This window comes from Canis aureus, chromosome 18, assembly GCF_053574225.1.
Source record: "Canis aureus isolate CA01 chromosome 18, VMU_Caureus_v.1.0, whole genome shotgun sequence".
Classification (NCBI taxonomy): Eukaryota; Metazoa; Chordata; class Mammalia; order Carnivora; family Canidae; genus Canis; species Canis aureus.
In genome coordinates this window covers 25,483,138-25,495,965 of record NC_135628.1, presented here as the reverse complement: position 1 = coordinate 25,495,965, position 12,828 = coordinate 25,483,138, and the positions used below count along the sequence as shown (strand labels likewise).

Sequence of the window (12,828 nt, the reverse complement as noted above, 5' to 3'; positions counted from 1 at the left end):
TGAGAAAAGATGAAGAAATAAAATGTAATTCCTAAAGCTGCCCCCTGGAACACAGTATTTTTTTCTGCCTGCAAAGAGAATACATGGTCTTCTTGAGTAAGACACAGGAAATGCAGTTACTTGCATTTATTTTTTTTTCCCTTGGGAAAAAAATGCAGTATGAGGATTTAATGCCATTAACTGATTTATTTAGCAAATACTGAATGTCTGTTCCAGGTGTTGCATGCTAGTTCATAGGAATCCAGGAAGAGGTATGGTCCCTCCCTCATGGCACTTCGTCTCCCGACTGACCTGTTATTTAAAATTCTGTCTTTCTCTTAGGTTCAGTTGCAGAGTCTGCTTCAAAGCAAGTATGTGGAATATTTTATTGAACAAGTGATAAGCTGGCAAAATAAATTAAACATAGCTGACTTGGTCATCTTTACTTGGATGGAAGTCCAGCGAACTTGGTCTCACCTGGAAAGCATCTTTGTTTGTTCAGAAGACATTCGAATCCAGCTTGTGAAAGATGCTAGAAGATTCGATGGAGTAGATGCTGAATTTAAGGTTCATAGAAGATAGACTGTTTTCTATCCTAGCAAGGTTTTCCAAACAATATGAAAATCTTGTAAAGAACCATGATTTGGGGCATTGTATTTATAAAAATACACCTTTGCATTTTAGGAAGTGAATGGGGAAGCTCTTTCTTGTGAAGGGTTAGATAATAGTATTTCAGGCTCTGTGGTTGTGTATGGTCTCTGTCACAACCACTTAATGCTGCCATTGTAGTGTGAAAGAAAACACATTAAGTAAACAAATGGGTGTGGCTATGCACCAATAAAACTTGACTTATGGACACTGAAATTTGGGTTTCTTATAATTTTCATGTTCTACAAAATATTAAGCAGCTTTTGACTTTTTTCCACCAGTTAAAAACGTAAGTACCATTTTTAGCTTCTGGCCATATAAGAAGCAGCAGGTCTTATGTTTCCCTTAAACCGTAGGTTGCTGACTGATAACGGTCATCTTAGTGAAGTGAATACTGCAGAGGGCATGCCAGTCACATTACCACTAGTTACCTGTTTATTTCCTAAGAGCCACAGAAAACACACAGATGTGCATATGATGGTGATGAAGGACTTGAAAGACATCCAGCAAAGAATAATGGCTATACCTTTTTATAGAGAAACGAATAACTATTTTTTTATTCTTATGTAAAGAACATTACCCAGAGGGCTACTATTTTAACTTTTAAGAAAGAAAGAATTGATTTCGTGTTCATCACATTTTCATAAGTGAATGTACTTTTGAAGATTCTGGGTTCTCTATTCTTTTTGTTTGACGCAGAATGGTGATGATACCCATCAGATTTATTTTGATAAGAATTGTGTGATTATACTTGGTTTTTGACCTTTAGCTAAAAGTTTAAAGCAAAAGTGAATAGACATGGTGTTGGAAGTCTCTTTAACTTTACTCTCTTACAGTTTGTTCCTCATTTTTAAATTCCCCAAATGGGTGAAAGATGGAATAAAGTAATTTCTAATATCAATGGTTCCATCTTATACTTTCATACAGGACTTAATGTTGAAGACAGCTAAAATAAAGAATGTTCTAGATGCAACATGCAGACCTAATCTCTATGAAAAACTTAAAGACTTACAGTACAGGTAAGTGTACTATACCTGTAAACTATAAAACTATAACTATAAAGTGATCAATTTGTTAAATTTTTATGAGATTGCTTTTTAAGTATCTTATAGTATCTAGCATCGTGTTACTGTAGACACACCAGTACCAAATTACTTTAGTCTTGTTTATAGTTGTCTAGTTGCCTTGAGCATAATAGATGGTATGTATATAATGTAAATCAAATACATTTCTCTTTCCTGAAAGGACTATCATAGTAGTAAAATTGAAATATTATCAAGAGTATTAATCACTTCTTTTATTGAAGTATTGTGCAAATATTTATTAAGCATCTACTCTATTCCAGGAACTTGGATTGTGCTTAGTAATCTCAAGTCGTTTATTTTGTATTTAGTTTATACTAGAAATTATTCTTAGAATGCACGTTAGTACTTAGGAAATCCTTAAGGGCCATTTGTAATTTCGCATAGAAGTCTACACAGCTAGTGGTGGTAAGAATATTCTGGCTTTTGATTAAAAATAGGCAACCAGCTACTAAAAGAAGAGGTTTGTACAGAATTTTGATCACTTTGTATTGCAAAGTAGAGAAGAGCTCTAGATAAAAATGAATATTATGTAAGCAAAATTATTTCATAATCTTGAAGTTTCTAGTGATAAGTTAGCCATAATTTTAAAAGGGTGGATCTGCACGGAATTAAATTATGTAAGTAATTTCTATACTCCATGTGGGGCTTGAACTCAGAATCCTGAGATCAAGAGTCACATGCTCTCTGACTGAGCCAGCCTGGTGCCCCAGAAGTTAATTACTTCTTAGTGACCTTGGGGGTTTGGGAGTTTGGTCTCTGGGTCATCTCTGCTAAGAACAATAAAGCAGAAATGATTCTGTTAGGACTCCCCCAAATACCAGAGAGAGCTGAAGCCACTTGTGTTTTGTAGGCATTCAGTGGGTAAAGGAAGACCTTGAACCAAATACATCTTAACCAATGCATTTTGTGCTCAGAATGAGTGATGCTAAACCTAGTTGCCCTTGCTGAGTAGGAATGTCATTAAGAAAAGTGAGGACTGGGGCACCTGGGCGACTCAGTTGGTTAAGTGTCTGGCTCTTGATTTCGGGTCAGGTTGTGGTCTTAGGGTTTGAGATCGACTCCTGCATCAGGCTCTATGCTCTGCTGGGAGTCTGTTTGAGATTCTCTCCCTCTCCCTCTGTTCCTCCCTCCTTCTCTCTCTCTCTCTCAAATTAAATAAATCATTAAAAAAAAAGGTGAGGAATGACATCAACCTAAGTCTAATACTCTATTTAGCCTCAGCCCATGGTATGTGTACCTGTCTCCTCCAACTTGGCATGACTTATAGATTTATCACAAAAAAGATCATAGTGTCAAAGAGGTGAAGTCAGGCTATGTGTTAGACAGTAAGCTTATTGTTGTGAGTGGACAGATGAGAAGAGCTGGGTTTCGTTTTGTTGATGTTTTAATAACTGAATGGACAAGGTATGCTTAAAAAGATATTTCATTCCCATAGGCTTTCTCTTTGTGAAAAAGCTCTTGCTGAGTACCTAGAGACTAAGCGTGTGGCTTTCCCACGGTTCTATTTCATCTCTTCTGCAGACTTACTTGACATCCTCTCAAAGGGAGCTCAGCCTAAACAGGTAATGTATATTTTTTTGGAAGTCTCCTGTTTGACTACAGTAGCTAAGGAATGCTATAGTTTCTCTGTCATTGTCAGATGCCACCTACCATGTTACATGTGTCAGGAACTAGAAAACGGGCAATAAAAAGTTGTAGTGCAGCAACAGAGGGAAGTCAAAGCTGGTGCTAAAGGAACTAGGTCCATGAGGCACCTGGATGGCTCAGTCAGTGAAGCGTCCCACTCTTGATACCAGCTCAGGTCTTGATCTCAGGGTCATGAATTCAAACCCCCCACTGGGCATGGAGCATACTTAAAAAAAAAAAAGGAACTAGGTCCTCAGTAAAGGAAAAGGGTACCAAACGTACAAGGCTTAGGGACCTGCAAGGAGTTATTGGCAGAAACACTGGCTCCGAATACCCCAGAATTCTCAGACAGGGGCTGGAGCATCTGTTGCCTGGTTAACAGCTTTCCTAGGGCAGAATGGGTCACTTGGAACAAGACCACGGCTGGGTCTCCTACTGCTCCCTGACTCGCAAGTCACCTTCATAATGATTAAGTTGGACTGGTCTGAAGTGGTGCCAGCGGTGGACTGGTGTCTTGTCATGCTCATCATCCATGTAACCCTGTAACGTAACCCTGCCTGTGCAGGAACAGCATAACACCCATGACAGTATTTAAAGCAAATAAAAACAGCTGTTATCTTTTGTAATCTGAGGGTTCAGATCACAGAACAGACTTGGTACCAATCCCAAAGCACTCCTTCCTGTAAACATTGAGAGGAGTTGCCTTGGACTTGCATCTCTTCAGTTGCTTACATGCATTTAGGTATTTTCGTGGGGACAGCTGACATAGGCTCTTCCTTCGAGGATGGACTGTATATAAGATTATTGCAAAGCTACAAGTTGTGCTTTATCATCGAGGATTTCTCTCCGTGTTCTTTCTCTAGATATTTTCATGCATTGTCTTTGGAATATGTATCTCTTTACAGTTTGCTGGATTCTCCTGTTCTTTGGACATGGTGTTTATCGTGATTATTTCTCTCGGATTCCTCATTTCTCTCTGAACCTAAATTTGATGGGATGGCTCTTGTTGCTGGCAGTCATGCTATTAATGACAGACTTGTTAGTTGAACTTGGGCAGTATTTCCAGAGCCAGCCTCAGTTCCAGTTTCCTATATCTGTGTAACTTCCAGATGGCTTTGTAAATAAAATCCCTTTGATGACATTGGCTAGCAACTCCATATATCCATCTCTCATTTACGTATCACACAATTGGATGTTTGAGGTGTTTTTGTTTTGTTTTGTTTTTTAATTAGTCTCAAAGAGAGTGGTCAGAATCACACTTAAGCTTCAGTAGCCTCCTGGGAACATTCTCATGACCAGCAGCTGGACCCTCGCACATGACTGAGATAGAAGGTATCATATTCCATTACAGGTATATGTTCCTAAAGATTTTCAAATCCAAAATACTTACAATTCTGAATTCTCAGTGCGTAAATTAGAAGAGAGATGCATACATTGTAAATAGGTAACATTGTTTTTCTTTTAATTACATTCTTTAAACATAATAAATATGTGTGTGACTGGTTTATTGAACAGTATTAATGACAGGGAATACAGACATGAAGAAGTGTTATTTTCTATGATTATGAATCACAAATGTGCCCTGGTGAATGCCCTTGAACTGAGTAGCAGACCCCTTCATAACACTCTGGGTAGGTATCTTACAACCTGGTCTCTTTTTCTTATTAAAAAGAAAATAAACCAAAGGCAGTTCAGCAAGGTCTAGTTAAAAATCAATCTTATCTCTGTTGAGGCCCGGCTTTCACATAATAAATTTGGAGTTGGCAGAGGGAGACACTGATTATTTTATCATATGTCCTCTTCCCACTCAGTTATCATGGAGAAGGGTAGGGTTGTCTTCAGCCAGTCAATAGCATTTCTTCATACTTTCACCAGCACTGATGGATTCTTTCAACAGCAATGATGGACTGTTCTCTATCCCCAACAGTAAGTGTCCACATGTTGGGTCTCTTGTGAAAAATGGGTGCCAGTTCTCAGGGGGCAGGGGGGAACCTCCTAGGGGATGTATATATATACTTCAGAGTTAGCTCTGTCTTGATGCTTCCAATTTTTGCTCTGAAATCAGTGAAATCAGCCATTGGGTTATATCTTTCTCATTTTCCACCTCAGCAGATGGCCAACAAGGGACATGTCCTGAAGGCACCTGTAGCTTCTACGAGTGATTCTCCCAACACCCCTCTCACTTGAATAGCTTTAAGGATGGGGGCTGGGCAAAGCAGTCCTGCCCCGTCGGGAGTGAGGAAAAGCCGTAGCATCCCCTCGTGGGCTGATAACTTGCAGGTGTGACACAGCTACCCCAGTTCCCTCCTCCCTGCAGTACTTGCTGGAGAAAGGGTGTGTGGAAGTAGAAGATGGTAAGGGGTTGAGATGTATCTTACAGGCTCTGGAGAACCTCACCTGTCCTAACCCATGTTTGCCATCTTCAGAACATGCACATACACATTTTGATTCTTTGATCCAAAGAATCAAAAAATGCTTCATGCCCTAGCCAGACAAACTGTTGGCTCACTGGTACATGCATCCCTGATGCCAACTTTTTTTTTTTTAATTATCCTTCCTAAGTTACAGGATGAGTTGGTTTTATATATATATATACACACCCTTCAAAGATGTACCTTTTAGATCATTCTTTTTATGTTTTCAGTATTACTTTAATATTAGTATGTTCTCTCACATCTGTGAGATTCACTGTGGAAGCTCTCACCCCTCCTCCTAGCATTTTAATCAAAAGTTCTAAATCTCCAGTTCAGGTACATTGCTCAGTCCTAGTACTGCTACCACTCCCTAATGAGTGACTAGGGTAGTATAAGACATTAAAAAGATTTTAAATCAAAATGAGGCTGAATATTAAGATCATAGCACAGAGTTCTCCAAAATTGCTCACATCTATGCTGTGCCACTGGCAGTGTTGTCTACCTTGTGCTAACCAAAGGAGGCAGATGTTGCTCTTTACCAGCAAAAGGGTCCAGAGATGGTGACTGGGTGGCACAGTTGGTTAAGCATCCAACTCTTGGTTTTGGCTTAGGTCATGATTTTGGGATTATGAGATCAAGCCCCCAAATCCTGTTCCACACCCGGCAAGGAGTCTTTGCTTGGGACTCTGTCCATTTCCCTCTGCACCACCACTGCACCCCACCCGTGGCCAAATAAATAAATCTTCAGGAAAAAAAAAAAAGGGTCCAGCCATGTGGCTACAATGTAAACATGGTTTATAGATGTCCTGACCTGCCAGCTCTTGCAAGGATTAAATTTTTTCCTTTTTACTCAGTGAATTTGCCCTCTAATTCCAGAGCATTTTTAAAATTTAAATTCCATTAATTAACATACAGTGTATTATTAGTTCCAGAGGTAGAGTTCAGTGATTCATCAGCCTTTTTTTTTTTTTTAAGTCTTTTTTTGTTTGATAGAGTGTCAGCACAAGTGAGGGGAACAGCAGAGGGAGAGGGAGAAGCGGTCTCCCCACTGAGCAGAGAGCCCAATGCAGGGCTCAATCCCAAGACCCTGGGATCATGACCTGAGCCAAAGGCAGACCCTTAACCGATTGAGCCACCCAGGTGCCCCTTATCAGTCTTATTCCCAGTTACTCCATCCTCCACCCCCTTCCCTCCAGCAACCCTCAGTTTGTTTCCTATGATTAAGAGTCTTATGGTTTATCTGCCTCTCTGATTTTGTCTTATTTTTCCCTCCCTTCCCCTATGATCCTTTGTCTTTTAAATTCCACATATGAGTAAGATCATATGGTAATTGTCTTTCTCTGACTGACTTATTTTGCTTAATGTAATAGTCTCTAGTTCCATCCACATCATTGGAAATGGCAAGATTTCATTCTTTGTGATGGCTGAGTAGTAGTGGTATTGTAAATGTAGCACATCTTTATCTATTCATCTGTTGATGGACATCGGGGCTCTTTCCATAGTTTGGTTATTGTGGACATTGCTGCTATAAACACTGGGGTGCAGGTGCCCCTTCAGATCACTACATTAGTATCTTTTGGGTAAATACCTAGTAGTGCAGTTGCTGGGTCATGGAGTAGCTCTGTTTTCAACTTTTTGAGTACCCTCCATACTGTTTTCCAGAGTGGCTACACCAGCTTGCATTCCCACCAACAGTGTGAGAGGGTTCTCCTTTTTCTATATCCTCACCAATATTTGTCATTTCCTGACTTATTTTTTTTTTAAAGATTTTATTTATTTATTAATGAGAGACACAGAGAGAGAGAGGCAGAGACACAGGCAGTGGGAGAAGCAGGCTTCCATGCAGGAGCCTGACGTGGGACTTGATCTGACGTGGGACTTGATCCTGGGTCTCTAGGATCATACCCTGGGCCAAAGGTAGTGCTAAACTGCTGAGCCACCAGGCTGCCCTCCTGACTTGTTATTTTAGCCATTCTGACTAGTGTGAGGTGGTATCTCATCATAGTTTTGATTTGTATTTTCCCTGATGCTGAGTGATGTTGAGCATTTTGAAAGGATTTTTGATATAATTGTGCTCAAAAAGTGATTTCATTGAGATCTTGTAGTTACATTAAATGAAACTTCTAACAATTCATATTTACATAAAATCATATCCCACCATTAGTAAAAGTACATTATTAGAAAAAAGTATTTCCCTTCCTCTGTGGTGCAGATGACCGGTCAGGAGTGACTAAAGTGGGCAGGAAATCAAGAAGGAGCTAGAGTCCTCTAGAGTCTCAGTCTGCTGCTTTCCCCTCAAGTGCTTCTGCAAAGTGAAGAGACACTCAGAATTCTTGGTCTCTTACTAGGGAAAAGTCAGTGGTTTTGGCAGTTAAGACAAATAGTCTGGCCTTGCTACACTCTTACGTCCTTTCCAATATCAGAATCCATTTTGGACTACCAGCCACCACTTTTCGTCTTTGCCTTTGGTCCTTAGATTCCTGAATGTGTTCCCTGTAGTGTGACCAAAGTAATATGGCAACTGCAGCTTGTGGCATAACAAGGAAGTTTTGCCAGGAAAGAAACCCTTTGTGGGTAGATAACTCATGTTGACATCTTGTGAATGACTTGAATTCTTCAGGCACCTTCTTCCACTCGCCGCACTGAATTTAAGAGTGTTGGTTCAGAGTGGGAGTTTCTGCAGTTAATTATGGAACTCGATCAGCCTGAACAACTCAGCCCGGGAGGTCTGATACCACTACAGCCTCCATCCAGTAAGCAGAAATTCCCAAGTGAATGGGAATGCCAGAGGGATGAAATCAGTGTCCTGAGAGGCTTCGGTGATTGTTAGCTGATGGGGAGCTTGGTTAAGATCACGTTTTAAAGATGTTCTCCTTCCAGAATGCACCCTGACCTCCCAATGGCATGAACGATCTAAAGGACTTGTGTGTGGGCCCTGTTTAACTTCAGTGATCAAAATCTCTGGAAGTTGCCTGTGGAGATACAAACTTAAAGATGTAGTTGCAGGATTCATTGGCATGGTGCAATAGTTATGTGCAACTGGTTTGAAGTTACACATTCATTATTCACATCCTTTGATTTTTTTCCCCCTTTAGAAAAGCATCCTTTTATATTTTTCAAGTGGTGGTTAAAGGCAGATGGAATAACAGTCCCTTTGTTACACAGTGCCTTCAAATAGCTGAAAATTTTGTGTAGTCAAGATGTTTTTAGCCACTGAATCCTAATAATTTGAAAGATCCCTTTGTTCTTGAAGAGTTCACACATTTTTTTCTTTGCTTGTCCACTGCCTGATGAGTGAAAGCTTCTCCATGATGGATCTATACTAAAGAAAGACAAACTTGCAAGGAATGTGCTACATTGTATTGTCTAATGTGGGGTAGCCATGAACCAGCCGTGGCCATGGAGCACTTGAAATGTGGTGGCTGGCAGCCCAGGTGGCTCAGCGGTTTAGCGTCGCCTTCAGCCCAGGGCCTGATCCTGGAGGCCCGGGATCGGGTCCTGCGTCAGGTTCCCTGCACGGTTCCTGCTTCTCCCTCTGCCTGTGTCTCTGCCTCTCTCTCTCTGTCTCTCATTAATAAATAAATAAAATCTTTAAAAAAATGTGGCTGAGAAACGGAAATTTTTATTTTTTATTTTTATTGATTTTTTTTAAAGAGAGGGAGCATGTGAAAGCACAGGGGTGGAGCGGGAGAGGAAGAATCTTAAGCAGGGGTTCGATCTCATGACCCTGAGATCACGACCTAAGCCAAAATCAAGAGTCAGACTGTTAAATGATTGAGCCATCCAGGTGCCCCTGAGGAACTGAATATTTAAGTTCAATAAATTTTAATTGATTTAAATTTAAATACTGACATTTCCAATAAAAAATAAATTTATAAAATAAATAAATAATGACATTCAGTCCCTGGAAAGCGTAAATGTGTTTGGAACAACTTGACCATATAAATCTACTTTTGCAACAGTATATTTTATGAAATTGAAATACAGATCAAGTATTTGTGATGAAAAATCCAAATTGAGGGGAGCCCTGGTGGCTCAGCGGTTTAGCGCAGCCTTCAGCCCTGGGGTGTGATCCTGGAGACCTGGGATCAAGTCCCACATCAGGCTCCCTGCTTGGAGCCTGCTTCTCCCTCTGCCTGTGTCTCTGCCTCTCTCTCCTGTGTCTCTCATGAATAAATAAATAAAATCTTTAAAAAAAAAAAAGAAAAAAGAAAAATCCAAATTGAGATGTGCTATAAATATATATACCTGACTTGCAAAATTAACTATGAAGAAAAGAATGTAAAATATCTAATTTTTTTATTATATGTTGAAAGTATTTTGGATATACTAGGTCAAATAAAATACATTAATTTTACCTGTTTCTTTTTACTTGTTTTAATGTGGCCACTAGGATTCCACTGTTGGGGAAATCGAGGCCACAGTGCATTCTCTAAAATGAGAAGATCAGGGGGCACCTGGCTGATTCTATTGTAGATAATGGGACTCTTGATTGTGGGGTTATGAGTTCAAGCCCCACATTGGGTGTAGAGATAACTTAAAAATATATATATATTTTAAAGATTTTATTTATTTATTTATTTGAGAGTGAGAGAGCACAAGCAGGAGGAGCAGCAGATGGAGAGGAAAAAGCAGGCTCCCCGCTGAGCAAGGAGCCCAGTGTGGGACTCAATCCCAGGACCCTGGGATCGTGACCTGAGCTGAAGGCAGATGCTTAACCAACTGAGCCATTCAAGGGCCCCAAAATAAAATCTTTAAAAAAATAAAGTGAGAAAGTCAGGAATACGTATTTATGAAATGTTTAATGTTTTCATCAAGAAATGTCCTTCAGTAGTGTCAACCCAAATCTGCATAAGAGGAAATCTGCCAATTTGTCTATTAAGAAATGCCCAAATTTTCAGTGATTGCATTAAACTGATACCTTTAATGGACTAGAAATATGGGCATTTTGAAAGGTGCTTATAAGGCATGGGCTTGATATTAGGTGACAGAAAGCCCTGCTGGATCTTCAGGGTATGTATGTAAGACCCTTCATTTCCACAAGCACAGTGTGTTTCTGTATAGTGTTTGCTCCATTGAGTGAATATGTCTCACCATATGAATTCCAGAAATCAGGATGGTGGAGCCCAACAGTCACTCATAGTGTGTTGCCGTCTTTTCTCATGGGATTAGCCTTCCTTCAACAACTAAGGTGAAAAGGGCTCAAAATTCAAGTGGTGAGTGGAGGGCATGTAAAAGTGAATGAGTTTTAGTTGAAATACAATCTATAAAAAGTTGCAACTTCTTAGAGGAAGTAGAAAACTAGAGGGCTGTGAGATAAGTGGAGGGAAGCGTTGCCCTTGAGTTGAGGCTGGGGACTGAGGATGCAGTGGGGAAGAGGAAGGAGAGGGAAACAGGCACAGATGGTCATGGTTTCGACCATCTTGCCATTGTCTCTATTGAACTTCAAGTCGATTGTGAGGAAAAGAAGCTGCTCACATGAGTATAGTTTGTCATAGAAATGGCCATATGAGAGCAGATTCACATGGTATAGTCTGGGACTACATCATGTTGTAAATGGATGCCTTCGTATAAGGGCAGCCTCATGCTCAAAAGGACAGGCATTTAGGTGCGTGGCAAGAAAATAGACCATCTAATTTTAAGTGTTATAAATTATATATCCCATGGGGATTATCCTTGATTATCCTAACAAAATACTTAATATACGGTTAACCTCAAATGGTAGACCAAATGGTTAGCCTCAAACAGATCGTTTTTTGTTGTTCATTTTGCGAGTGTGTTTGTCACTGCTTAGATTTTTGTTTACCACCCCTTCACTGGAATTCTTTCCACAGCCAATTGAAACTTCTACAAAATCAGGGGTATTACAATGTAGAAATAAAATATCACCTTAATGTTATGAGATCCAAAAATTAAGTCTTATAAATGTGGAATAATGCCACCAAGGAGTTTTCAGTCTTGCTGTAGCAACTAGAACTCCTGGTCCTAGCCTTTGTTTGGTATCACCTGATAGAAGTTGCTCAGCTTCCGCTTAAATTGAGTTGGCGGGGCTTCTGGCTGTAAGAGATGAGCTTTTCACAGAGTACTGTGCATTCTGATTCTGAGAACAAGTAGAATAGCTGGGTAAAATAGTTAACTAGATCTGTTTAAATGCTTCACAGAGTTCTTAAGGAGCATCGAAGAATAGTCCAGAGTTCAGAGGCTAATATGTGAGCAGAAAGAAACCATAGAGAGATTTGCCTGATGTTCCCTTGGCAACATTTGGCTATTTACAAGACATAACAGAGTCTAAAAAGCTGATCAGAGCTTTCATCAGGATTGTGGAACTAAAAGCAGGAGAAAAAATAAAAACTAGTATCCGGCATCACCAAGGAGGATGCTGTGCCTAGAATCTATGACAGACAATGAACGGTTCTGAGGTCATTTGGATATAAATGTGCAGGGATGGGAAAAGGGGGCATCTACCACATACTGTATCTAAAAAAATCAATTCTAGGGGAATGTAGATGTAAAAATGAAAGGTTCAATGAAATATATAACATACAAGAAAGGACTATTTTTAAGCAGAAATTTCTTAAGTTGGGCGTGAAACTATTGAGTGTAGGGGAAAGGCTGACCGGTTTGGCTGTATTAAAGTTGAAAACTGCCTTATCGAAGGATACTGTTGAGGCACTAACAGTATAAGCTACAAAGTGGGGAAGATGTTAGCAATGCCTCAAACAAACAAAAGACTCTTATGCAGAATATGCAGCTCCTACATCCAAAGAAATGAGGACAGATCGATAATCCGATATAAAAGTGGATAGAATACATAACCAGGCTGTTCACAAAAGAAGGTATTGTAATGACCAGTAAACAGGGAGAGTTGCTTGACTTCATAAGTCAGCAGAGAGATGCAAAGTAAACAAAGAAAGATACACTTGTGCTTCTGGCCAAGATGGAGTAGCAGGAGCTAGATTTACCCACCTTCTTCAAAGAACCCCAAACTTTGACAAAATATAGGCAATAAGACTTTTTTAAACACTGGACAACAGACAACAGAGGATAGCAATTCATGACAGACTTGGAGCAAAAGA

The 12,828-nt window shown here is 39.9% G+C and overlaps 1 protein-coding gene across 1 annotated transcript in view; it reads left to right on the top strand.

The window, feature by feature from the left end:
- Positions 1-12,828, top strand: part of DNAH11 (dynein axonemal heavy chain 11) — a 324,061-nt gene that overhangs the window by 67,503 nt on the left and 243,730 nt on the right. The window contains 3 exon segments of the mRNA XM_077856567.1: positions 322-546; positions 1,555-1,646; positions 3,148-3,274. Of these exon segments, the coding sequence (XP_077712693.1) occupies positions 322-546; positions 1,555-1,646; positions 3,148-3,274 (444 nt within the window).